The sequence below is a fragment of the Salvia miltiorrhiza genome, chromosome 5, assembly GCF_028751815.1.
Source record: "Salvia miltiorrhiza cultivar Shanhuang (shh) chromosome 5, IMPLAD_Smil_shh, whole genome shotgun sequence".
In the NCBI taxonomy this organism is placed as follows: domain Eukaryota; kingdom Viridiplantae; phylum Streptophyta; class Magnoliopsida; order Lamiales; family Lamiaceae; genus Salvia; species Salvia miltiorrhiza.
Genome location: NC_080391.1, coordinates 12,452,233 through 12,473,464, shown reverse-complemented (window position 1 = coordinate 12,473,464; position 21,232 = coordinate 12,452,233). Strand labels below are relative to the sequence as shown.

The 21,232-nt window shown below is 38.9% G+C and overlaps 5 protein-coding genes across 5 annotated transcripts; 3 read left to right on the top strand and 2 right to left on the bottom strand.

Moving 5' to 3' along the window:
• Positions 1-872: 872 nt before the first annotated feature.
• On the top strand, positions 873-6,417 carry LOC131025528 (uncharacterized). Its single transcript, XM_057955322.1, has 6 exons — positions 873-1,419; positions 1,651-1,770; positions 1,882-2,177; positions 2,328-2,583; positions 2,704-3,071; positions 6,400-6,417. The coding sequence occupies exons 1-6, from the start codon at positions 873-875 to the stop codon at positions 6,415-6,417; spliced, it is 1,605 nt and encodes a 534-aa protein (XP_057811305.1).
• Positions 6,418-8,311: 1,894 nt separating this feature from the next.
• On the top strand, positions 8,312-10,209 carry LOC131025527 (uncharacterized). Its single transcript, XM_057955321.1, has 2 exons — positions 8,312-10,045; positions 10,177-10,209. Exons 1-2 carry the CDS (start codon positions 8,312-8,314, stop codon positions 10,207-10,209), a joined length of 1,767 nt encoding a protein of 588 aa, XP_057811304.1.
• A 1,131-nt stretch (positions 10,210-11,340) lies between these two features.
• On the bottom strand, positions 11,341-12,000 carry LOC130986083 (uncharacterized). The gene is made up of 2 exons (XM_057909358.1): positions 11,870-12,000; positions 11,341-11,779 (listed from the first exon to the last, which is right to left on the bottom strand). The coding sequence occupies exons 1-2, from the start codon at positions 11,921-11,923 to the stop codon at positions 11,342-11,344; spliced, it is 492 nt and encodes a 163-aa protein (XP_057765341.1). The 5' UTR covers positions 11,924-12,000; the 3' UTR covers position 11,341.
• Positions 12,001-12,538: 538 nt separating this feature from the next.
• Positions 12,539-15,634, bottom strand: LOC131025526 (uncharacterized). Its single transcript, XM_057955319.1, has 4 exons — positions 14,978-15,634; positions 14,210-14,499; positions 13,653-14,127; positions 12,539-13,564 (listed from the first exon to the last, which is right to left on the bottom strand). Exons 1-4 carry the CDS (start codon positions 15,080-15,082, stop codon positions 12,539-12,541), a joined length of 1,896 nt encoding a protein of 631 aa, XP_057811302.1. The 5' UTR covers positions 15,083-15,634.
• A 2,583-nt stretch (positions 15,635-18,217) lies between these two features.
• LOC130986082 (putative 4-hydroxy-4-methyl-2-oxoglutarate aldolase 3) lies at positions 18,218-20,286 on the top strand. Its single transcript, XM_057909357.1, has 2 exons — positions 18,218-18,512; positions 19,674-20,286. The coding sequence occupies exon 2, from the start codon at positions 19,678-19,680 to the stop codon at positions 20,176-20,178; it is 501 nt and encodes a 166-aa protein (XP_057765340.1). The 5' UTR covers positions 18,218-18,512; positions 19,674-19,677; the 3' UTR covers positions 20,179-20,286.
• The last annotated feature ends 946 nt before the right edge of the window (positions 20,287-21,232 follow it).

Sequence of the window (21,232 nt, the reverse complement as noted above, 5' to 3'; positions counted from 1 at the left end):
GTTTCCCCGGAGGAGGAGGAGTGGTCTTTGGACGAAGATGCTGACTCAGAATGTTCTTTACTAGATATCTCACAGTGTCCGGCGAAGGCTTCCATCGTCGAGTCGGAAACAGAGGACGGTGAAGGAAATGATTCGGTTACTCAAAAAAACGGCGTCTCAGAACTTGAGAGGAAGGTTGTGGAAACTAATGGCCCGTTCCCACATTACTCTGGCACAGATAAAGGGAGCCAAGTCCAGATGGTTTCCTCCAAAGGGACTGATAAATCACCTTCAAATGAGCCAGAGAGTAGAGGTAGAGAGATCAGCGAAGGGAGTAGAAACGAGAAAGAGAAGGAATTTCAAAATGAACTTGAGGGGGAGGAGTGCGATCCCTCGAGGGTATCAGATTCTCTCACTGCGGGGGTTGTTTATAAGAAAGGAACGGCAAACAGACGAGGAGGAGTTTCGAGGAAGAAAATTCATAAATCAAAAGCCACCGAAAATCAGCATCAAGTTTGGGGCAATTTCATTGCTGATATTGAATCAGAGGGTGAGATGGGCAAGAATGGAAGCGGTTCGCGATCTACTGAGGCGGATCGGGAGAAGTTGGACAGAGAAGATACAAGAACATGGCTCTTTGCCAAGAAGTTGGGTTTATCGAGCAATCACCAAGACGCGGTCATGATCGAGCAATTAAAGGAGCAAAGAGCGAAGGCAGGAGATCCGAAGGTCGTGGGTGATATTGAAACAGGTTCTTAATGAATATTTTATCTTACAACATTAGAGGCTTGGGGAGTTCCATTAAACAGAGTGATATCGGAGAATTGGTTAGGAAAAATGCTTTAGATTTTTGTTTTGTTCAGGAAACCAAAATGGAAATTTTCTGTTCCCCAATGTGTGATAAGTGGTGGGGGATGAGTAATTTTGATTGGGCTGTGAGGGAGTCAGAAGGCAGATCAGGTGGAATACTATCGGTCTGGAACAAGGATAAGTTTGTGGCAACTAGTAAATGGAACGTGACGGGGGCTGTTATTGTTAATGGGATTTGGCTACAAGGAGGCCTGCATTGTTGTTTTGTTAATGTGTATGCGCCCATGGGAACCACCGAAAAGGAATCTTTGTGGGATACATTACAGCTTATTGCTCTTCAAAACAAAGACTCGTGCCTGTGTTCTCTTGGCGACTTCAACGCAGTGCGTGATTCAGGAGAAAGGGTGGGGAAAGGTGCTGTCTTTAATCAAGCAGATGCAAGGTCTTTTGACGCTTTTATTAGGCAAAGTAATCTGCTGGAAATCAGAACACAGGGAAGAAAGTTTACGTGGTATCAACCTGGTGGAGGATGCAAGAGCAAACTAGACAGATTTATGGTCAACGAGAAATGGATGCAGGAATGGCCAGACACAGTCGGAAGGGGGCTTCAGAGATCAGTGTCGGACCATTGTCCGATCTTCCTGACTATAAAAACCAAGAACTGGGGACCCAAACCTTTTAGGTTCCTTAATTCTTGGCTCTCCCACCCAGATTTTTGCGCGTTGGTAAGGAAATCTTGGGATGAAGCTAAGATTGAAGGATGGAGTTGCTTTGTGTTCAAAGAGAAATTGAAATTGGTGAAGAGTGCGTTGAAAGAGTGGAATATGAGGATTTATGGCAACATTGAGCACGGCTTGACAGATCTTAAGGATGAACTTCAGGAGCTGGACATTTTTGATGACACCTTTGGTCTTGAGGAGAGTGAGACAATCAGGAGAAATGAATTACGAGCAAAGATTTTCCTTAAATCCAAAGAAAAATGTAGTCTTCTCCAACAAAAGGCGAAAGTCAAATGGGTCAAGGAGGGCGATCTGAATACTAGTTTTTATCACAAAGCAATTGTTGGGAGAAGAAAGAAGAATGAAATTGCAGGGCTTGAAGTTGGGGGTTGCTGGATCGAGGATCCAAAGATCATTAAGGAGAACGTCAAAACGTTCTTCGAGAATCACTTCAAGAAGACGCCGCGCGTCCTACCTATGATACCGGGAGATTTCACTGCTCGGAAAATTTCTGCAGCAAATAATGCGGAGCTGATCAAACCTTTTTCAGAATCAGAAATTAAAGAGGCCATTTGGAGCTGTGACGGTGACAAGAGCCCGGGACCGGATGGCTTTAACCTCAAGTTCTGGAAAGCGTCATGGGATATTATCAAGAAAGATTTTTTAAAGGTGATGACTGAATTTCACTCCAATGGCAAAATCCCTCGGGGATGTAACTCTTCATTCATCGTTCTCATTCCTAAAAAAGAAGGAGCTTGCTCACTTGAGGAGTTTAGGCCTATTTCACTTATTTGTAGCCTCTACAAAGTCATTGCGAAGGTTTTGGCGAATAGGATGAAACAGGTCATGGATTCAGTTATTTCGGATAATCAGAGTGCCTTCATTGGCGGCCGTTACATCCTAGATGGGGTGGTGGTTCTAAATGAAGCAATCGCGGAGGCTTCTAAGAAGAGAAAGGGGAGGATTATCTTCAAGGTGGATTTCGCGAAAGCCTATGACTCCGTTGAGTGGGATTTCTTGGATTTAATGCTTGAAAGAATGGATTTTGAGCCATTATGGAGGAAATGGATCCGAGGTTGTATCTCCTCGGCGACGACGAATATTTTGGTAAATGGATCTCCATCTGGTGAGGTGTGTTTAGAAAGAGGATTATGGTAGGGGGATCCGCTTTCCCCGTTTCTCTTTCTTGTTGCAGCGGAGGGGCTCCACTCTTTGATTACGAGAGCTGTTGAGAAGGAGCTGATTAAGCCGGTAAAGGTAGGAAATGATGACATTTCAATTCCGCACCTCCAATACGCCGATGACACGGTCTTCTTGATGGAGGATGATGAAAGAAATGCAGTGGCAGTTAAAATGATTCTCAGAGTGTTCCAGCTACTATCAGGGCTTGCCGTCAATTTCAAAAAATGCTGTCTCTTCGGAGTTGGGGTCGAGGAGGATACGATCGAGAGGATGGAGGCTGTTTTGGGTTGTGATGTGGGCTCCTTACCTTTCAATTACCTCGGTATTAAAGTGGGCAGCAAGGGCAAAAAGGTTGCTGATTGGAAATACTTGGTTGAGAAGGTGAGAAAGAAAATCGATTCGTGGAAAAATGGGTAGTTCTCTCTCGCGGGCCGTGTGACCTTGGTGAAGGCTGTGCTTCAATCCATACCGATTTATCAGCTCTCTTTTACCTGTTTACCAAAATCAATTGTGAGTTCTCTAAATGCTTTACTTGGTAATTTTCTGTGGGGAGGGGGTGCTAGTAAAAGTGCGATTGCTTGGGTGAAGTGGAAGGTGCTTTGTGCTTCAAAAGATGAAGGAGGCTTGGGGCTTAAAAATATTGAGTGGTTTAATCAGGCACTAGTCGTTAAATGGTTGTGGCGGTACCTTACTGGAAGGGACATGCTTTGGGCAAAAATTGTTAGGTCCATTTATGGTGAGGTTGAGTGGGGAGAGACAGGTATGGAAAACGCGGGGAAAGGTAGATTTAGAGATGGGTGGTGGCCGAAGATCGTTTCTGCGGCGGGAGGGGCGAGCAATTTTTGGTTTGTTCAAAATTTGAAGCCAAAGGTGGGGGATGGGAAGACCTTTAAATTCTGGACTCAGTGGTGGGTTGGTCAAAAGCCGTTGAAGTTTACTTTTCCTAGACTTTTTCAGTTGAGTGCGAATAAAGAAGCTGCAATCTGTGAAGTTGGGGAATGGACTGATACTGGATGGTGTTGGGATTTAAGGTGGAGAAGAGAGCTGTTTGAGAGAGAGAGGGAAGGAGTTTCGGAGCTGCTTAGCCTTGTTTCTGGTACTAATCTGTGTGCAGGTAACAAGGACGGATGGATATGGAATGGCGACACTGGGAGAGGCTTTACAACCAAGTCCGCTTATGAAGCTATTAAAGATCAAGCAAACGAGACTACGGAGGCGGTGGAGGAAACTGATACGAGTACGAAGGTGTGGAAGATCCCTATTCCAAACAAAGTCAAGCTTACCGCATGGAGAATTTTGAAAAACAGAATTCCGACGTGTGACAACCTCTTGAGAAGAAATGTGATGTTGTGTGAAGTCGAGGTGGGATGTAACGCCTGTTTTCATCGGCAGGAATCCACGAACCACGTGTTGATCCACTGTCCAAAGACCTCAAAGGTATGGGAAGCAATCTTTCAATGGCTCGGAGTTAGCATGGCGCAGCCATATGACGTGCCCTCGCACTTTCAGTTCTTTACTAGTTTGAGTGGCCGGAAAAGAAATAAGAAGCTCTTGATGGCTCTTTGGTGTTGTACTACTTGGCTTATTTGGAAAATGCGGAATGAGAGTAGATTTGAGAACAAAGGATGGGAGAGTGCAAACTTGTTTGGAGAAATCAAAGCTAGAGTGTGGAGTTGGGGTATAATTTTTGGTTTTGTTAATGATGGAGTTGGGTTTCATAGGTGGATGTCGAATGATGAATCCCCGATGATTTTGTAATCTTCTTGGTACTACTGGTGCCTTTTCGTTCTATAATATTTACTTTCCTTATAAAAAAAAAAAAGTATATAGATTTGCACATAATGAACATTTTCGATGAATGATTTATAAATATATTTTTCGTATTCTTGTAGTGGAATTTATCTAATGTCCAACTACGTCATAAAGGAAGAATTTTGTTTTAAGTTACGTAGACAGTTTTGATTTCAGCCTCAACATTCATTCGTAAAAAATGTTCATTTTGTGTAAAATCAAAAGGAAAATGAAAGTTCATGTATTTAGTGGCAAGATTTTAAGTTCATGTTAAAACTAAAAATATATGAAAGTTCATGTATATTGACACTATTACCCATTTTTAAAAATATACATGACATTTTTCAGTAAACCATCATATATGTATGTTTCGAACACTGGAAGTCAGTATTGTTAGATTTGAGAAGTCTTACAATTGAGTCTAGACAACAACCAGAAGAGTTAGTTTTTTCGATTCTTTTTAATTTAATATACTCCCTTCGTCCCATACATATAGGTTGATTGAACTTTACACAAGTAGGGCTGTCGATCGGTTCGGGTTCGGTTACCCGTACCCGAATTTTCGGTTACCCGAACCCGAAATTGTCAAATTTCAATAACCGTTTCCGAACCGTTTTAAAAGTTCGGTTACCCAATACCCGCTTCGGTTAACCAATTGGGTTATTTGGGTATCCGAAATACCCATTTAAAAAATAAAATTCAAATAATTTTTGCTCTATCTACTCTAAAAGAAATTACAAATATATATTATATATATATTAAATAATTTACAAATATATAATATATATGTAAATTTACAAATATATAATATATATATTTGTAAATATATTATAATATATATGTAAATTATTTGTAAATTTACAAATATAATATATTTGTAAATATATAATATATATTATATATATAATATATATTATATATAATATATTTGTAAATTTACCAATATATATTATAAATTTACAAATTTATAATATATTTGTAAATATATAATATATATGTAAATTTACAAATTTATTTACATATATATGTAAATTTACAAATTTATTTACATATATATATATATATATTAAATAATTTACAAATATATTTATATATTAATTTACAAATATATAATATATTGATAATATATATTAAATAATTAATAAAATAATTTTCGGTTATTCGGTTAACCCGATCGGTTTTTCGGGTTAACCGATAACCGAAATTTCCAAAAAAACAATAACCGAAACCGATCCATTACCCGAAATTTTCGGTTATTGGATACCCAAACCCGGGAATTTCGGTTCGGTTAATTGGATATCCAAAACCCGATAACCATTTAGACAGCCCTATACACAAGTATTAAGAAAATCATTGGACAATGAAAATATATAAGTAAACTTTCTAATATGCTCATATTTATTATTTAGTGATGAATTAAAGTTGCAGTAAATTAAAGAATTAAATAGAGATATAATAGTAAATGAGTAAAAAAATAGTACTACTTTTTATGGAAATAAGCCTATATAAATAGAACATTCGAAAAAGGAAAACAAGCTTATATACGGGGGACAGAAGGAGTATATAGATAAATAAACTAAAAGCTACAACAAGAAAATTCTCTCTCTCTCTCTCTCTCTATATATATATAAGGGAAGGGCTAAAATAAAAATATTTCTTAAAATATAAAATATAAACAATTTTCAACCCTTAGCTCATCAAGATCTACGGTTGATTCATAATCATGTTGGATTAATCCATACGTGTTCTACATAAAATTCGTACATTGAAAAACGTTTTTATTTTTATTTTAAGAAGTGTTTTCATGGTAGCCCTTCCATATATATATATATATATATATATATATATATATATATATATATATATATTACAATTGAATTTAATAATTGACATATCAAGTAAATCTTTTTATTTTCAGGAAAATCAAACACAATAGTGTCACCCCAATTAAGTTTGGGAAATTATTCTGTCAAGACTAATGTACAGTGCGGCCAGGGTCAATCCGCGCCTAGCGTGGTCCATTTGATAAAATAAAAAAAATAAAAAATTGAGTGGGGATATCATTTTATTTATTTATTAAAAGTGTTATTTTATATACATTAAAATATCATTTGTTATACTCTGTATCATTTATTATCATATTTTATGTGCATGATGTTATTTGTTATTCATAAAAATATCATTTATTGTTGATAATAATATTATTTATTATAAAGAAAATATCATTTATATAGTAGTATAATAATTGAATGGAATAAGGCAAGGAGGAGTAGGGCGGGGTGGATTGATTCGGTTCGCATGGTAACCTGCCTTAAAGAAGACCAACTCATTGAATTAAAGTTTGTTTTGTTTTTTTTGTTTTTTTTAATCCGTTGGTTGTATTTTACATGAAATTATGAAAGCAGAGGTACTATCAATTTATTTATTTATTAGAGCGGGTGTAATGTAAATTACTTTTAGATGCACGTAGAAGCAAAAAGAAAAAGTAAAGATGGTTGATGTGAAACTTCATTTCAATTATTATTAAATTACGATATTATATAGTATGAAACTTCATTCCAATGTTAATTTGTAATCTCGTGTTTCAATAAATATAAGCATTATTAACTTTCTTGACCCTTTGTCTTTGCCATGGGCCGTAGGCCCATAACTTCCATATACAAAATTCCTATTAAGATCGTATTAATGAATATATCTACATTTTTTTAATTACAAGAGAAAGCTACCTCCATGTAAACAGAATTGAACCAAAGACTTCTCATAAAGGAGAGTTTTGAGTATCTTATTTTGTGACAATACATAGTAGTAGTATTTTTGATAAAATAAATAAGTTTTGTATCACACCCCATAAATAAATAAGTTTTGTAGCACATTTGACCTAAAGTACATAAGTACAAGTCAATAAAGTGAATGATAGTGACATATTACTTATTTTTGATTTAAAAATAACCAAATAAAATCAAAATCTGATTCTCTCTCTCTCTATTCACGTTAAAATTAAAACTGAGTAAGCAAACCATATCTTATGGCATTATGGCGTGAATTTATGTGATCAAAATCTGATTCTCTCTCTTTGATTTAAAAATAACCGAAATCACGTCAAAATGTGATTTAAAAATAAGCAAAATCTGATTCTCTCTCTCTCTATTCACGTTTATGGCGTGATTTTATGTGATATTATGGTTGTTGGGTGCATTTACACCAACTCAAACACTTGTTAAGGAAACAACCTTAAATTCACGAAATTAAATGCTCCGTACACGGCTGCTGTGGGTAGTTAATGAAGGATACCAACCAAATGTTCATTCATCAGACATTTGAACAAGAAAGAAGAAGAAAATCCTCTCAATACACATACACGACTCATACACGGTTGCTCAAAAATTCAAAAAAAAATCATCTAAAGGCTTGTATTACATAAGGTATGTGAAATACATATTTTTTTTTAATTTTCGGATGTACACGGTTGGTGTTCTAGAGTACACGGTTGTACACGGTTTGAGTTTTAGTGATTTTTTGTTGTTTATTTCAATAATTATGTTATATATATGACTTATTACATGTTTTGGACTAAAAAACGGCATAAAAAAACACTCTGTACGCAAATTACCTTATTTTTGAACCCTTAGTGTTCTGCTGTACACGGTTAGGGTTTCTGTATACACGGTTGTGTACACGGTTGTACACGGTGGTCGAATTTGCTGTACACGGTTGGGTTGAATATGATTTTGAGGTTATTTTTAGCATGTTTGTATATTCAGTTGATGTATTGGGGTACACGGTTTCCTGTTTGTGTATTTAAATGTTGTATTTTTGTCGTTTTGAAGCAGATGTCGTTTCAAGCAATCGTTATACGGCACAGTGGTCAGTGGAAATTAACCGAGTATGAAGGAGGCGATGAGGTTGTCGTGTACATGTCTAAGGAAGACCTTTGTCATGCGAAGTTGATGCAAGAGGTGCACGATCAATTAAACGAGGATGGTCGATCCACTTATATGCTTTTCTACACATCGACCACGGACGAAGGGCGAAGAATAAAAGTGGCTTTGAAGACTGATTCGGATTTGAACCGACTGATTTCCGAGCATAAGAAATATCCCGTTGTTTACGTGATCGAGAAGGGCAAACAATCTGCGGCTCCGGTTCCTCAGACTCAAGAGCGGGTATATTATGAGGGACATCGGTCTACTGTGTTTCCTATCGAGACGGACGTTGGAAGAAGTATCCCTACACACGATGATAGTAGGGACGATTCATCGTCGCAGGAGGAGGAAGACGAGTCCGAGTCTTCGGATGAGGAAGAAGAGGCGATACGACGCAGAGAGATATTGGATTCAGTGTCGACTGAACAGGAAGCGTGGAGACAGACAGGGCCTCAGAATTTCACATCGGATGATCAGCCCGATGTCGAGCCTCGTGTTGGAGTTCAGCAGCTTGAGGCACGTGACTGGGGGATTCCAGTCCTCGATTTTGATGATGCGCCGGCATTAGGTTGGGAGGATTGTAACGTATTGGAGAGCGGGATATTATTAGTGGGGGCTCTATTCCGGTCGAAGGATGATTTGGCAATCGCTGTTGGCCTGTACCATATGGAGAATCACGTGGAGTACGCCGTGCATCGTTCCAGTACGACCCGTTTGTGGTTTGTTTGCAAGCATGGCAACGGTTGTCCGTTCATGCTGCGAGCCGTTCAGAGTGCATCGATCTGGAGAGTGATCAAGGTGGTGATGGATCATACCTGCCACACGGATTTGAATCGCACTGCCCCGAGACAGATTCCGGCGAGGGTTGTTGGAAGATATTTTGCACGGAAATTGGTAGGCGAGGGGGTCGTTTTGAAGCCGAATGAGATGATTTCAGAGATGCAGCGCTTATTCGGTATTGAGATCAATTACAGCTTCGCTCTCCGTGCAAGAAACATCGCGATTGAGATGACGTATGGTGATTTTGGGAACTCGTATCAGATGCTTCCATCGTATTTGTATATGCTGAGAATGAGTAATCCCGGCACATTATACGACCTTGAGATGAAGGACGATGGCAAGTTTCATCATATGTTTGTTGCACTTGGACAGAGCGTGGCTGCCTTTGAGAAGGGTTACTTGAGGCCGGTCATCGTCGTAGACGGGACCCATCTGAAGGGAAGGAACGGCGGCATTTTGTTCGTCGTTGTTACAAAGGATGGGAACGAAGCAATATTTCCTCTCGCAGTTGGGCTTGGTCCTATCGAGAACGACGAGTCTTGGACTTGGTTCTTCCACCGACTGCGGACTTGCTTTGGTCAGCCGGATGATCTCTTGATTGTGTCTGATCAGCACAAGAGCATCAGAAATGCTGTGGAGTGTGTCTACCCGAACGTCCCTCACGGGTTGTGCTATTACCATATCCAGAAGAATCTCGCGCATTATGGGCAGCATGTAGCTGCAGTCTTCAAAGCAGCGGCATATTCCTATCGATCAGACGACTTTCAAAGGAATTTTTCTGCGCTTCAATTACTGAAAGTCAACGCGCACACACGCCTCGACACTATTGGTGTGGAGAGATGGGCCAGGTCCAAGTGCCCTGTACGACGCACGAGCTTCATGACGTCGAATGCTGCCGAGACGATGAACAGTAGACTTTTGTGGGCACGACGACTCCCGGTTGCTTCATTGATCGAGACCTATCGAGCCATTATGGAGAAATGGTTCGATAGGCGACGCATCTCGGCTGCATCGAGGTCACATGAGTTGACTGAGGTAGTAGAGGGAAAGTTGCGTGTGACTGTCGAAGCGGGTCGGCAATTGGCCGTTCGAGGGACGACGACGCACATGTTTAGTGTTGAGGATGATCATGCATTCTACATTGTCGATCTCGAGAATCGGACTTGTAGTTGTGCTCAGTTCGACCTGGATGACATTCCGTGTCGTCATGCTTGTGCCGCTATTAGGTATCTCATTTATTACAAATTTTGCATATTGAAGTAATTTTTTGTAAATTTATCTTTTTATCTTTGCATTTTATTAGGCGTGCAGGACTGCAAGTCACGGATTTTGTTGGAGGATATTTCAAACAATCCGTGCTGTTGGCCACATATATGTAGCGTATTGTTCCCGTTCCACATCCTACGTATTGGAATGTGCCCGATGAGATATCAGCCTATGTTGTGAAACCCCCGGATATCACGGTCCATGCGGGACGACCGAAGTTGAGTAGGGCTCGTTCAGCAGTTGAGGGTCCTCCTAATTCGAGTCCTCCTAATTCGGGTACTCCTAATTCTCGACCTCAAGTATGCTCACGTTGCAAGGGTGGAGGTCACAATGCCCGGAGATGCAAAGCGCAAGTGGGACCATTGGACTTGAACGTGCCGGTGGAAGGTGTCGAGCAACCACCCGATGCACGAAGGCGGCGAAAGAAGAAATGCGGCATTTGTAGGAGTGGAACACACACTAGGAATGCATGTCCTCAAAATGTTGGGTCGTGAGTGATTTTGAATCTTTGATCTTCAAAATAATTGTTGGAATGTTGTTGGATGTTTACTTGTTGTTTGGGGTCTGATTTTGTTGTTGGTATTTGTTGAATTTGCTTTAAAATTCGAAAAACAGGGGTTTTGGGGGTGAACAAGGGCTGAATGAGCTCTGTACACGGTTAGACCCTAACCGTGTACAGTTTCACGAAACCGTGCACGCAACCGTGCACGGAAGAACTCGCAACCGTGTACGGTTACACGGTTAGGGTCTGTCCGTGTGCGGTACACGGTTCCGAGTTCTTCCGTGCACGGTTTCGAGCCACGGTACACGGTTTCACCCCAAAAACACCAACAAAATGATCAAATCAATGACAATTACAAAATGATAATCAAATCAATGACAAAATGATAATCAAATCAAAGCAGCGGGAATTGGGGTACACAATTCCCATATCCTAACAGCTACCATGTAGCGATATTTTTCTACATCCCTATTGGTTCTCATCCGTTCCCGTTTCGGTTTTCCACATACCAGACGATCTAAGTAAGCACATGCATACACACCACAACTAATGATGTCCTGTTGCACAAATTGCTGGTTGTGGGGCATCATCACATACGCCATCTCTGCATCAGCAGCATGGACAAACCTGTTGGGATTGTTATCCCAATACCCCACAGTGTGCAACAATCTAGGCATCAAACGAGTTATGCACCTCATTGAAGCTTGTCGACGTTGTGTGATCCCTTCAACATGTGACAGAGAATCATACACTCGAACCTCCCATCGTTCGATAGAAATGACCACAGTGCACCAATGACTCGCGTTGACATTGCAAATAGTAAGAATCTGCATTGATAGTGATGATTCGATAAAAACTTAGAAACTAAACCCCATTGATAGTAATGTCGCATTGCCCTTAAGAATTACTAAGCTTACCTCATTAGCCTCCAACCAATGCCACGTATGATCTGCATCAGTGCCCTGGAACATTGTGATGAGATTGTAGGGCACATTCCAATGTGTGTATGCATCTCGCGGTTGTGGATGATTCCCCTGGGGATCCTCTGGATGCAGCTTACCATACTCTCTGTATAGGGTATCCTGAACAGGAATAATTGAGATGATGAATGTAACAATATATTGGAAGCCTCAAAATAAATCAAAGTCACATTAAACTTACATATAAAACGGTTGCAGCCACTGGAGTTCTAACTCGACTAATACCCGGCTGGAGTTGAGTCCGAGCCCGATGCACTATATATTCCTGGTTGACTCTGATCCTTCGATTTTGCTTCAAAATCCAGAGGTCTATAATCTGCATCCAAAATAATATGACTTCGTTAGTAACACAACGAATATTAAACAATACAATATTACGAATATATTATACCTCAGCATCGAACTCAGCCCGACGATCCAAAATACGCCCAAAAAAGCCCTGGGTCATTATATATCCAGTCTCCACTACAGCAACACATGCATCGTCGCCCATCTCTCTAAATCTGCGGAAAGCAACCTTCTTTGCCGTAGGAGTGTCAAGTGGGCCATCGGTCACATACGGACTCTGTAAAAGAGCAGACGGCTTAATCGGGCGTCGTGGCCGCCCTACATCCTGGGCCTCTTCCTCGTCAGTAGTCCAGCTGAACTGGACATCGTCATCTCCTTTCCATGCATAGGCGTCACTGGACTCCGCTGACGAGCTGACCTCTCACTGTGACGTGAGGCAGATCGCCTCAAAGATGTCTGCCTCTCACTACGATGTGAGGCTGATCGCCTCATAGATGCCTCCCTCTCACTGTGACGTGAGGCAGATCGCCGCTGACTCGCATGGGGTGGATCATCTCCATGCTGTGATCGACTGTGACCCCGATGCTGCCGATCCAGGTCTCCAACTGAGTGCCTATGGCTCACATGAGGCGGATCCTCATGACCCCGATGCCCAGGACTAGGAATGTGAGATGTAGACCGTCTGTGACTGGGTCTCGGCTGGTCCAACTCCTCACTCCCGTGTCTATGACGACTGGCATGGCTGGATGATGATCTATGCTTCCTCGAAGAAGATCGCCCACCGAATATATCCTTCACAGCGGCCACGACCTTCCGTGTAATTTTGGCAACCAGTCCATGCTCGGAGTCGTCGTCTACAATCGCCCGCCGCACCTCAGGGATCACGGTCCGGATCTGCTCCCGTGTCACGCTCTCAGTGACACGGGCAATCAAGTCCTCATCACGTCGCCTCCAATAATCAGCATCTGGATCTGCTCGAGGCACTGAATCATCGAACTCCTGCGGCCTGGGCCGCTTCGATGGGCTACCAGTCGGATCAACATACGTCTGTCTATGCCGCTCAACATGGACAGGCTGCTTCTCACGAGCCCTCTCTGCTCGTGAGCTACTCCTCGGGACAGGGACAGGCTGCTTCTCACGAGTCATCTCTGCTCGTGAGATACTCCTCTGCACAGGGGGAGGCCTAACAGGAGGAGGCGGCTCCGGTACAACTGGCTCTGTCAAGCCGGCATATTTCCCTCCAAGATGGTATCGTACAGAAAAAGGCTCTGGATGCCTCAGGGTCTGCAAATACCATGAATCATTCTCCTCCTCGACCGGTTCGAGTGTCCGGTGACACTCGGCCTGCACAAAGATGAATCGATCATTTCTCATTATTCGTTAATCATAACATAATAAAAGGATTGAAACTGTAAAAAACAACAATAATTACCTCATGAGCATCAAAAAAGTGGGTGAAGTCAGAAGCCGACTTCCAAGTCGTCCAGTTCACCAATCGTGGCATCTGCAACCTCGGGTCACGCATCCCACACGCGCGGCCCAACCTCGGAATGGCCTCGTACGACCAAATCTGTAATGCCCATATGGGCCCATAGAAGTGGTACGTCTTCCTATTACCGGTAATCTCGTTGGGATGCTTCTTCAACACACTCATCCCATGACACAAAATCTGGAATGAGTAAGAGCCCCACGGGAAGTCGGACCATTTCTGATCTTCCTCTACCAGTGCCCACACCCAATCGTGCACGTATTTATAATCCCGACAGAAGAGGAGATCATACGCCACGAGAATATTGGCCGCCTTCAAATAATCCTGGGCACTGTTGCCCAGACTGCGGTTAACGAACCGCTTCCGCAGATCCTTCACTTCCACCTTCTTGCCTTTCAAAACTCCGTGCCATAGAACTCTGCTTCCCAACACGGTGATCCACATTAGGATCAAAACGCTGCGGGGATGGCCCGAAACACAACCCCGTCACCAGACAATACTCCACTGCGCCGAATCGAATGTCGTGTCCACCAACGTGGAACCACTTCTCCCACGGACCGAATGCTTCATCATACAACTCCCGTGCAAGAAGATGGTGCAGTGCGGCATTCGCACTATCCTGCCTCTTCAACTGAAGTAAATGCCCAAACGGACCTTTCTTAAATTGTTCTAAACGCTGGTAGTGCGTCAGACAGGTCTCCACTTCCTTCAGTGTCGTGTCCTTTACATAGTGATTGATTCGTCCGGCATAACCTTGCATGCACGGACGTAACCAAGCATGCCTCGGAGGCTGCAATTAATTCAAAATGATGATCAGTATCAAAAAATATCAACCGTGTACAGATTCTAGACCAACCGTGTACAACCGTGTACGATTATAGACCAACCGTGTACAACCGTTTCAGACTATAGACCAACCGTGTACAACCGTGTACAACCGTGTACGGATGAACAAACCGTGTACGGTTGTACACGGTTAAATCTAGCACGAAAAATACATCTATACGTTGAAAATACATAATTAGGGAATATTAAATCATTTAATACTAATCGTGTAACATAAATACCTAATCGTGTACAACCGTGTACTGAAGAACCATACACGGTTGTACACGGTTGTTCAAATTACTTTCCAGATTCAAAATTTCGCAAATTACCAACATTATGCCATACATAAACACCTAATAATCAACTATTGTGCACAATTTAACAATACAAAACACATAAATTCAAATTTTAACAAATATATATAGTTCACGGTTACTTACCGGATTCGGCGTCGGGTATTTTTCCCTCCTCGATGTACTCGGGCGATGGCCTCGTTCTACAGGCTGTTCTTCCTCTCTGGAGTAGTCGGATTCAGTTTCACTCATTGTTAATTGAGAAGATAGAATAATTCACCAAGTTGTTTTTGCTCTATTATGGAGTACACGGCTACGATTTGTGTGGGGTTTCAAACCACACACGATTTGTTTGTAGAAAAGGGTGATAGGCGTGAAATTGGGTGAAATTTTGCTCTCAAATTGGATGAAATTTGAGCTTGTACAAGAGAGACACGGTATTGTTCCCTTGGAAATTCAGAGAGTTCGCAGATTTTGGAGTACACGGCTCTAGGGTTTGTCAAAATTTTGATTTCGTGTACAAAGAGAGAGAGAGAGAGACAATATAGGACAAAACTGATTTTGATAGAAGATTCTAAATTTGACCCACTTTTTCATTGGAAGTGCTGTTTGGCAGATTTTGTGGGGATGGGATGTGGACGTTTTTTTTAAATTTTATTTATTAGATATTGAGAGAGAAGTCATATATATATATATGTGGGGACCATTAGGGATATATTTGTACATTTACAAGAATGTGCTACTAAACTTATATTTTTATGGGGTGTGATACTTAACTTATTTATTTTATTCAAAGTGCTACATAAAAATCTCACCCTCTTATTTTTGCCACTTGAAAGGTAGACCTCATTAACAATAAGGGTGCGTTCACTTTGAAGCATAAGAGAGAGATAAGCTACATTTACCACCTTATACCTCGTTTGTTTTGATGTATGAAAAAATCTGGGCAGGTGGTATAATTTTTCGGGTAGCCCCTTATCCCTTGGGAAATGGATAATTTTATACCTAAGAAAGAGTGATATAATTTTATACCATATATAAAGAGAGAGATAAATGTATTATCATTCAAACCAAACAAGATATAAAATATATGGTCCCCACTTGAAGAGATTAATTTATACCTTCTTATATTATTCCGCCATTTCAAGGGGTAAAAAAGCGAACACATCCTAAATATCTACAACTTTATTAACAACTTTTACTGCTGCCAGTTTCAAATCTTTACCGTCTAATCTATTTTTTTTGTTAAGACCAATATTCATAAAGCTTTCAACAGTAGTGTTTTGGATTTTCACAACTCATCACTTGTTCAAATTCTAATCATTTGCTTATGAGACATCGATGACAGGTTAACTAAACCCTAGAAAATGAAACTATGAAATTTGAATTTTTTGGAAGCAATAATGAATATGATATCATGATTGGATGTTATATTCAATCAAAGAATAATGGTCACACATACGTGTGGAACAATCAAGTATACATCCACCCATTAACCGATAAATATTTTCCGTTTAATAAAAATGGTTTTTATTATTCATATTTCAGACAGTTACATACATAATCATACATCCTACGAAGATATTATAAGCTATGCATTCTTGTCAAATACAAAGACAAAACACATCGTTAGAGTTGTGAACGTTTAATTAGGTTGTATTTATGGACCCTTTTGTGCTTTACTTAATTTTTGAGCTTCTTAATCTGTTTTGTCAAAACCTTTCCGGCTTATATTTTATAGCAGTATATTGGAGTACATTTTGCAAGTATGTTTATAAGCTCAATAGAAAAGGAAAGAAAGACAGCCATGTGAATAATAATAAGGTATACAGCTTAATAAAATAAAATCAAATGAAATGATAATTTCACCACATAAAAGAATATCAATTGCAAGTTTAGGAGCTAGCATAGCAAAATATAATTTGAAACTTTAGAAACTTAGTAAGAAAATTAAATTATACTAAGGGTGCGTTCACTTCGATGGATAGGAAAATGAGGAATAACAAAAATTTATGCCTTTGAATGTCTCATTTCTTATCCCACATTTTACACAAAAGAAAAGTTCACCATTTTTCCTTCCTTATTTTCACTTCAAGAAGGGATAATATTATCACACCAAAATATTATCCCTCCATTCTGGTGTGATAATATTATCCATCCTTTGAGTGAAAATAAGGAAGGAAAATTGTGAACTTCTCTTTTGTGTAAAATATGGGAAAAGAAATGAGACATTTAAAGGTATAAATTTTTATTATCCCTCATTTTCTCATCCATCAAAGTGAACGCGCCCTAAGGGAAAACAAATTTAACAATAAGTGTGGTGTTTATTATCATTATTATTATTGTAAAATTATCATGGTGGAAAAAATAGATTTTTTTTATCGCATCACTATTTTTATCTCATAGTTTGTAAGGTAGAAACATAAGAAAATATTATCATACCACTACTCATAATATTAATATGAATTAGGTGGAAAAGAGAGAAAAAGAATTAATCGAATTTTTTTCCCTCAAAAAACATTATTTACCATGCAAAATATAATTTTTTTAAACAAAATAATGAAAATATAGATTTTTCAATCTTTTCCATAAAAATAAAGCATCCTAATAGGAAAAGGATCTAATGTTGTTATTTTCGGAATTCGAAAATTACTACTCCCTCCATCCCACTCCAATAGGCTCATTTCTTTTGGACACGAAGATTAAGAGAACTTATTTTTTAGTAGGAAAGTGGTAGAAAAGTGGTGTGGTCCACACCAATTGAATACACATTTTATACTCAAAATGGAAAACGAGCCTATTAGAGTGAGACATCCCAAAAAAGAAAACGAGTCTATTAGAGTGGGACGGAGAGTGTAGTATTTAGTTATCCCAAACCAACAACATTTATTTTCAAATGAACAAATTTTATTCCAAATCAACAAAAATGTAAGTGCATAAATTATTTTCATGACAATTATAACGGAAAGACCTATTTGATGGATAAGTAAACAATTTAGTATTACCAAGTGTGATAAATTAACTTAAAAATAAAAGTAACTTTTAACTTAAAATATTAAAGCAAGATCATAATTGATTTTTTGCAGTAAAGATCATAGTTCTTCCGTTCACAAAATTATAATTTTATTATTATTTTTATTTGTCCATAATATTAATTTTTCATTTTTGAAAATCACTTTTTAAATTTTAAACTCTGTTCATCATATTCAATATTTACAAAAGAATCCAATAATTTAATCCATTAATTTTAATGGATCTCTTTTTCCACTTAATTTTAATAAAATTTTAATTTATTTTATATAAATCTTTCAATTATTTATTAAAATTTGTATTCCTACGTCACACTGCACTACAATTTTTATGTATGGATAGAGTAGTTATTTTCGTGGACGTAAACTGGGCCTTCAAACGGCCCAATCCAAAACTTGGAGGCCGAATCTCACTGTTGAAATGGAAGGGATAATTTAATTCTGTGGCGGATAAGAATATTACGCATACGTCATGGCACACCCAACGAGAAGATGAGACGATTTTCAATGTTTGTAATGATTTCTGATGCATCAACTCATGCGATTTGTAAATAGCAAATCATTATCGTAGCACACCTGCTTGCTGCGGTTTCAGAATTTAATTTCCATCGGTGGCTGCTACAGCTCGCGTTCTTCTGATTTCTCCTCGACCGGTAAAACTTCAACCCGACCTCAATTTCACAATGTAGCGTGCCAATTAAACTTCAATTCGACTTCAGTTTTATCGTAGCATGTGATTTGAGCTCAAATTCGATTTCAATTTCACGGATTTTATTCTAATGTCATTTGCTTGATTTGGTTACTGCTGCGGCCTGTGGCTTTTATTCGTCAACGGTTACTCTTGTTACTATGTGGTTTATAAGCATATTTTGTGATTCGTGCAGTAAATTATCTTGGTTTAACTTCAAAGGTAAGAGGTGTGCAAAGAAGTTGTTAATTCGATCTGCTATTTTTTTTTTCCTTCTCAGTATGCTATTACTTAATAATATCGGTGGTGAGCTTTCTGAGTGAGGTCGAAATTTTGAAGATATTGCTCTTGATAAGCTGATTGATGGATCATTTGGGCGAGAACTTAACCATTCTTGTAATTAGAGGAGAGAATGTGTTTGAACAACTATATTAAAGCAAAGCTCTGTAGATAAATTTAGGATCATATTGGATTTGGAGCAAAACAAAGCAATTTCCTTTGATGTTATATTGAAAGTTTTGCTATGAAACCTACTTATGGGCCTGTGGCAGATAAACTTATAACGTGAAATTTATATCCTGATATCTCAGATTATTGACATGTAGGGAGTGGTATTTTTCGGTGTGGCATCTGTTTAGTCTCTCTTATTTTGTTGTTGAGAACTAAAATCGAGTTTGCAATACTAAATTTAAGTGATATGTGTGGAGTGCGTGCAGATACTCCAGAAGTTATCTAAACATGAAGCTTTGCTATTTACTTAGAGAAATGTGTAGGTGATGTGGAGATGAAAGAAGCATTGTTAGCCATATAACTGCGGTCGCTGATAGTCCTTTCATTCTTTTTCGCATGTTTAGTAGGATAGATTAAATTCTTCCAAACAGCTCATTTTTACTTCAATTCATGATATTGTTTTCCCATGTTTTGCCATTCTAGAGAACATGGGATAAAAAAGTGGACCATTAAAATGTTAAAAAAAAATCCCACATTTTCTTACGATAAATCTACCACCAAAGAGAATGTATCTTAAAGATCAAATGACTGTTATTATTGTTACTATTTAATAAGTATGTTTCAAACTTTTTTGTGTGCTTGAATGCTTTTTACATGTGTAATTGCTTTGATGAAGGCATATGGGTTCGTTAGCAACTGCCGAGGCTTGTGACACGAATGCAGCACTCCTAGCAATTGGTGATATCCGAGTCCTTCCACCTGTTTTCAAGATCTATGGGCAAGGCCGTGCATTCTCTGGTCCAATTGTAACTCTGAAGGTGTTCGAAGACAATGTATTGGTGAGGGAGCTTCTTGAAACGAAAGGGGAAGGCAGAGTTCTAGTGATAGATGGGGGAGGAAGCATGAGATGTGCGTTAGTAGGAGGAAATCTGGGGCAGTTGGCTCAAAATATGGGTTGGACTGGGATTGTTGTAAATGGCTGTATACGAGACGTAGATGAGATCAACGGCTGTGATGTTGGGGTAAGGGCATTGGCATCACATCCCCAGAAATCATACAAAAAGGGCATCGGCGAGAAGCATGTGCCGATTAATATTGCAGGAACCATAATTCACGACGGGGAGTGGTTGTATGCAGATAGTGATGGCATCCTCATTTCCAAAGGGGAACTCTCTATCTAGTTTTCTTCTACTTACCAAGTATTTTCAATTTGTTGTCCAGAAAATTCAATGTCAGTGAACTCAGATTATGAACCCTTTTTCTGTAATAAAAATATAATTCAATGTCAATGAATTAGTAGTATTTTCAATTTGATGTCCAAAAACTCCAATGCAGTGGATGTTCATCGGAACATGTCAATTTTAAGTTGGTTGAATATTTTTATGGGCTACGAATAGGAAAAAAAAATGCAAGGATGGGTTATACTTATAATTAGCTTTAGGTTGGGATATTTTTCAGAAAAAACTTAGAAGATGATGACTTTGTTTGATTTACTGTAGAAAAAACTTAAAAGATGATGACTTTGTTTGATTTACTATAAAAAGCCTTACACGAGTATGGTTGAATCAAAAATGTGCAAGAAAAATTTAAAAAATATTCCCTCTGTCTACATAGAGTGTGAGGTGGAGTGGAGGACTGGGTCCACCAAATTGTAAAAGTAAATAATATTAAGTGTGAATGAGATTTAAAGTATAAAGTAGATTTCCAAAAAAGGAAAACGCACAATCTTTGTGGACGAACGAAAATAGTAATAAACACAATCTTTGTGGACGAACTAAGTAAAATAATTTGATAAATATCATTCAATAGTCTATTTAGTCGGTGCCTAGATCATCCAGCCAAATGATCTAACCGCATGGAGCGAAAAAAAAAAGTTAAAGAAAATTATTTGGCAGATGAAGAGAATATAGTAATTTTTATGTTTTGGATTGATTATGTTATAGAAAAATTAAAGGATTGTGACTAAAATAGAACATGATACAAAAAATTGATGAAAGTATTTTCAAATTCCGGCATTACAAATTGAAGAATAATTAAGCATCAACAAAAAATTGAACTGATAAATTATCATACATTTAGATTACTGGAGTGCAACATTAATCATTCGAACCAAACACGAGTTGAATTATCTTATCAATCAAACCAAATACGCCAATGAAAGCGTTCGGTTATTCAAAATTAAACTAGCACAAGATAACGCCAAAATTGAATTGAGTCAACATAAATTAGCAAGAT

Coding starts and splice junctions, on each gene's coding strand:
- LOC131025528 (XM_057955322.1), top strand. CDS start 873: ATGTGTGATAAGTGGTGGGGGATGAGTAATTTTGATTGGGCTGTGAGG. Junction 1,771..1,881: donor CCTTAAATCCAAAGAAAAAT/GTAGTCTTCTCC, acceptor ATGAAATTGCAG/GGCTTGAAGTTGGGGGTTGC. Junction 2,178..2,327: donor TCAAGAAAGATTTTTTAAAG/GTGATGACTGAA, acceptor GTCATTGCGAAG/GTTTTGGCGAATAGGATGAA.
- LOC131025527 (XM_057955321.1), top strand. CDS start 8,312: ATGTCGTTTCAAGCAATCGTTATACGGCACAGTGGTCAGTGGAAATTA. Junction 10,046..10,176: donor GGGCCAGGTCCAAGTGCCCT/GTACGACGCACG, acceptor ATGGTTCGATAG/GCGACGCATCTCGGCTGCAT.
- LOC130986083 (XM_057909358.1), bottom strand. CDS start 11,923: ATGTTCCAGGGCACTGATGCAGATCATACGTGGCATTGGTTGGAGGCT. Junction 11,780..11,869: donor ATTGGTTGGAGGCTAATGAG/GTAAGCTTAGTA, acceptor CTATCAATGCAG/ATTCTTACTATTTGCAATGT.
- LOC131025526 (XM_057955319.1), bottom strand. CDS start 15,082: ATGAGTGAAACTGAATCCGACTACTCCAGAGAGGAAGAACAGCCTGTA. Junction 14,500..14,977: donor AATACCCGACGCCGAATCCG/GTAAGTAACCGT, acceptor AATTAATTGCAG/CCTCCGAGGCATGCTTGGTT. Junction 13,565..13,652: donor ACTTTTTTGATGCTCATGAG/GTAATTATTGTT, acceptor ATCTTTGTGCAG/GCCGAGTGTCACCGGACACT.
- LOC130986082 (XM_057909357.1), top strand. CDS start 19,678: ATGGGTTCGTTAGCAACTGCCGAGGCTTGTGACACGAATGCAGCACTC.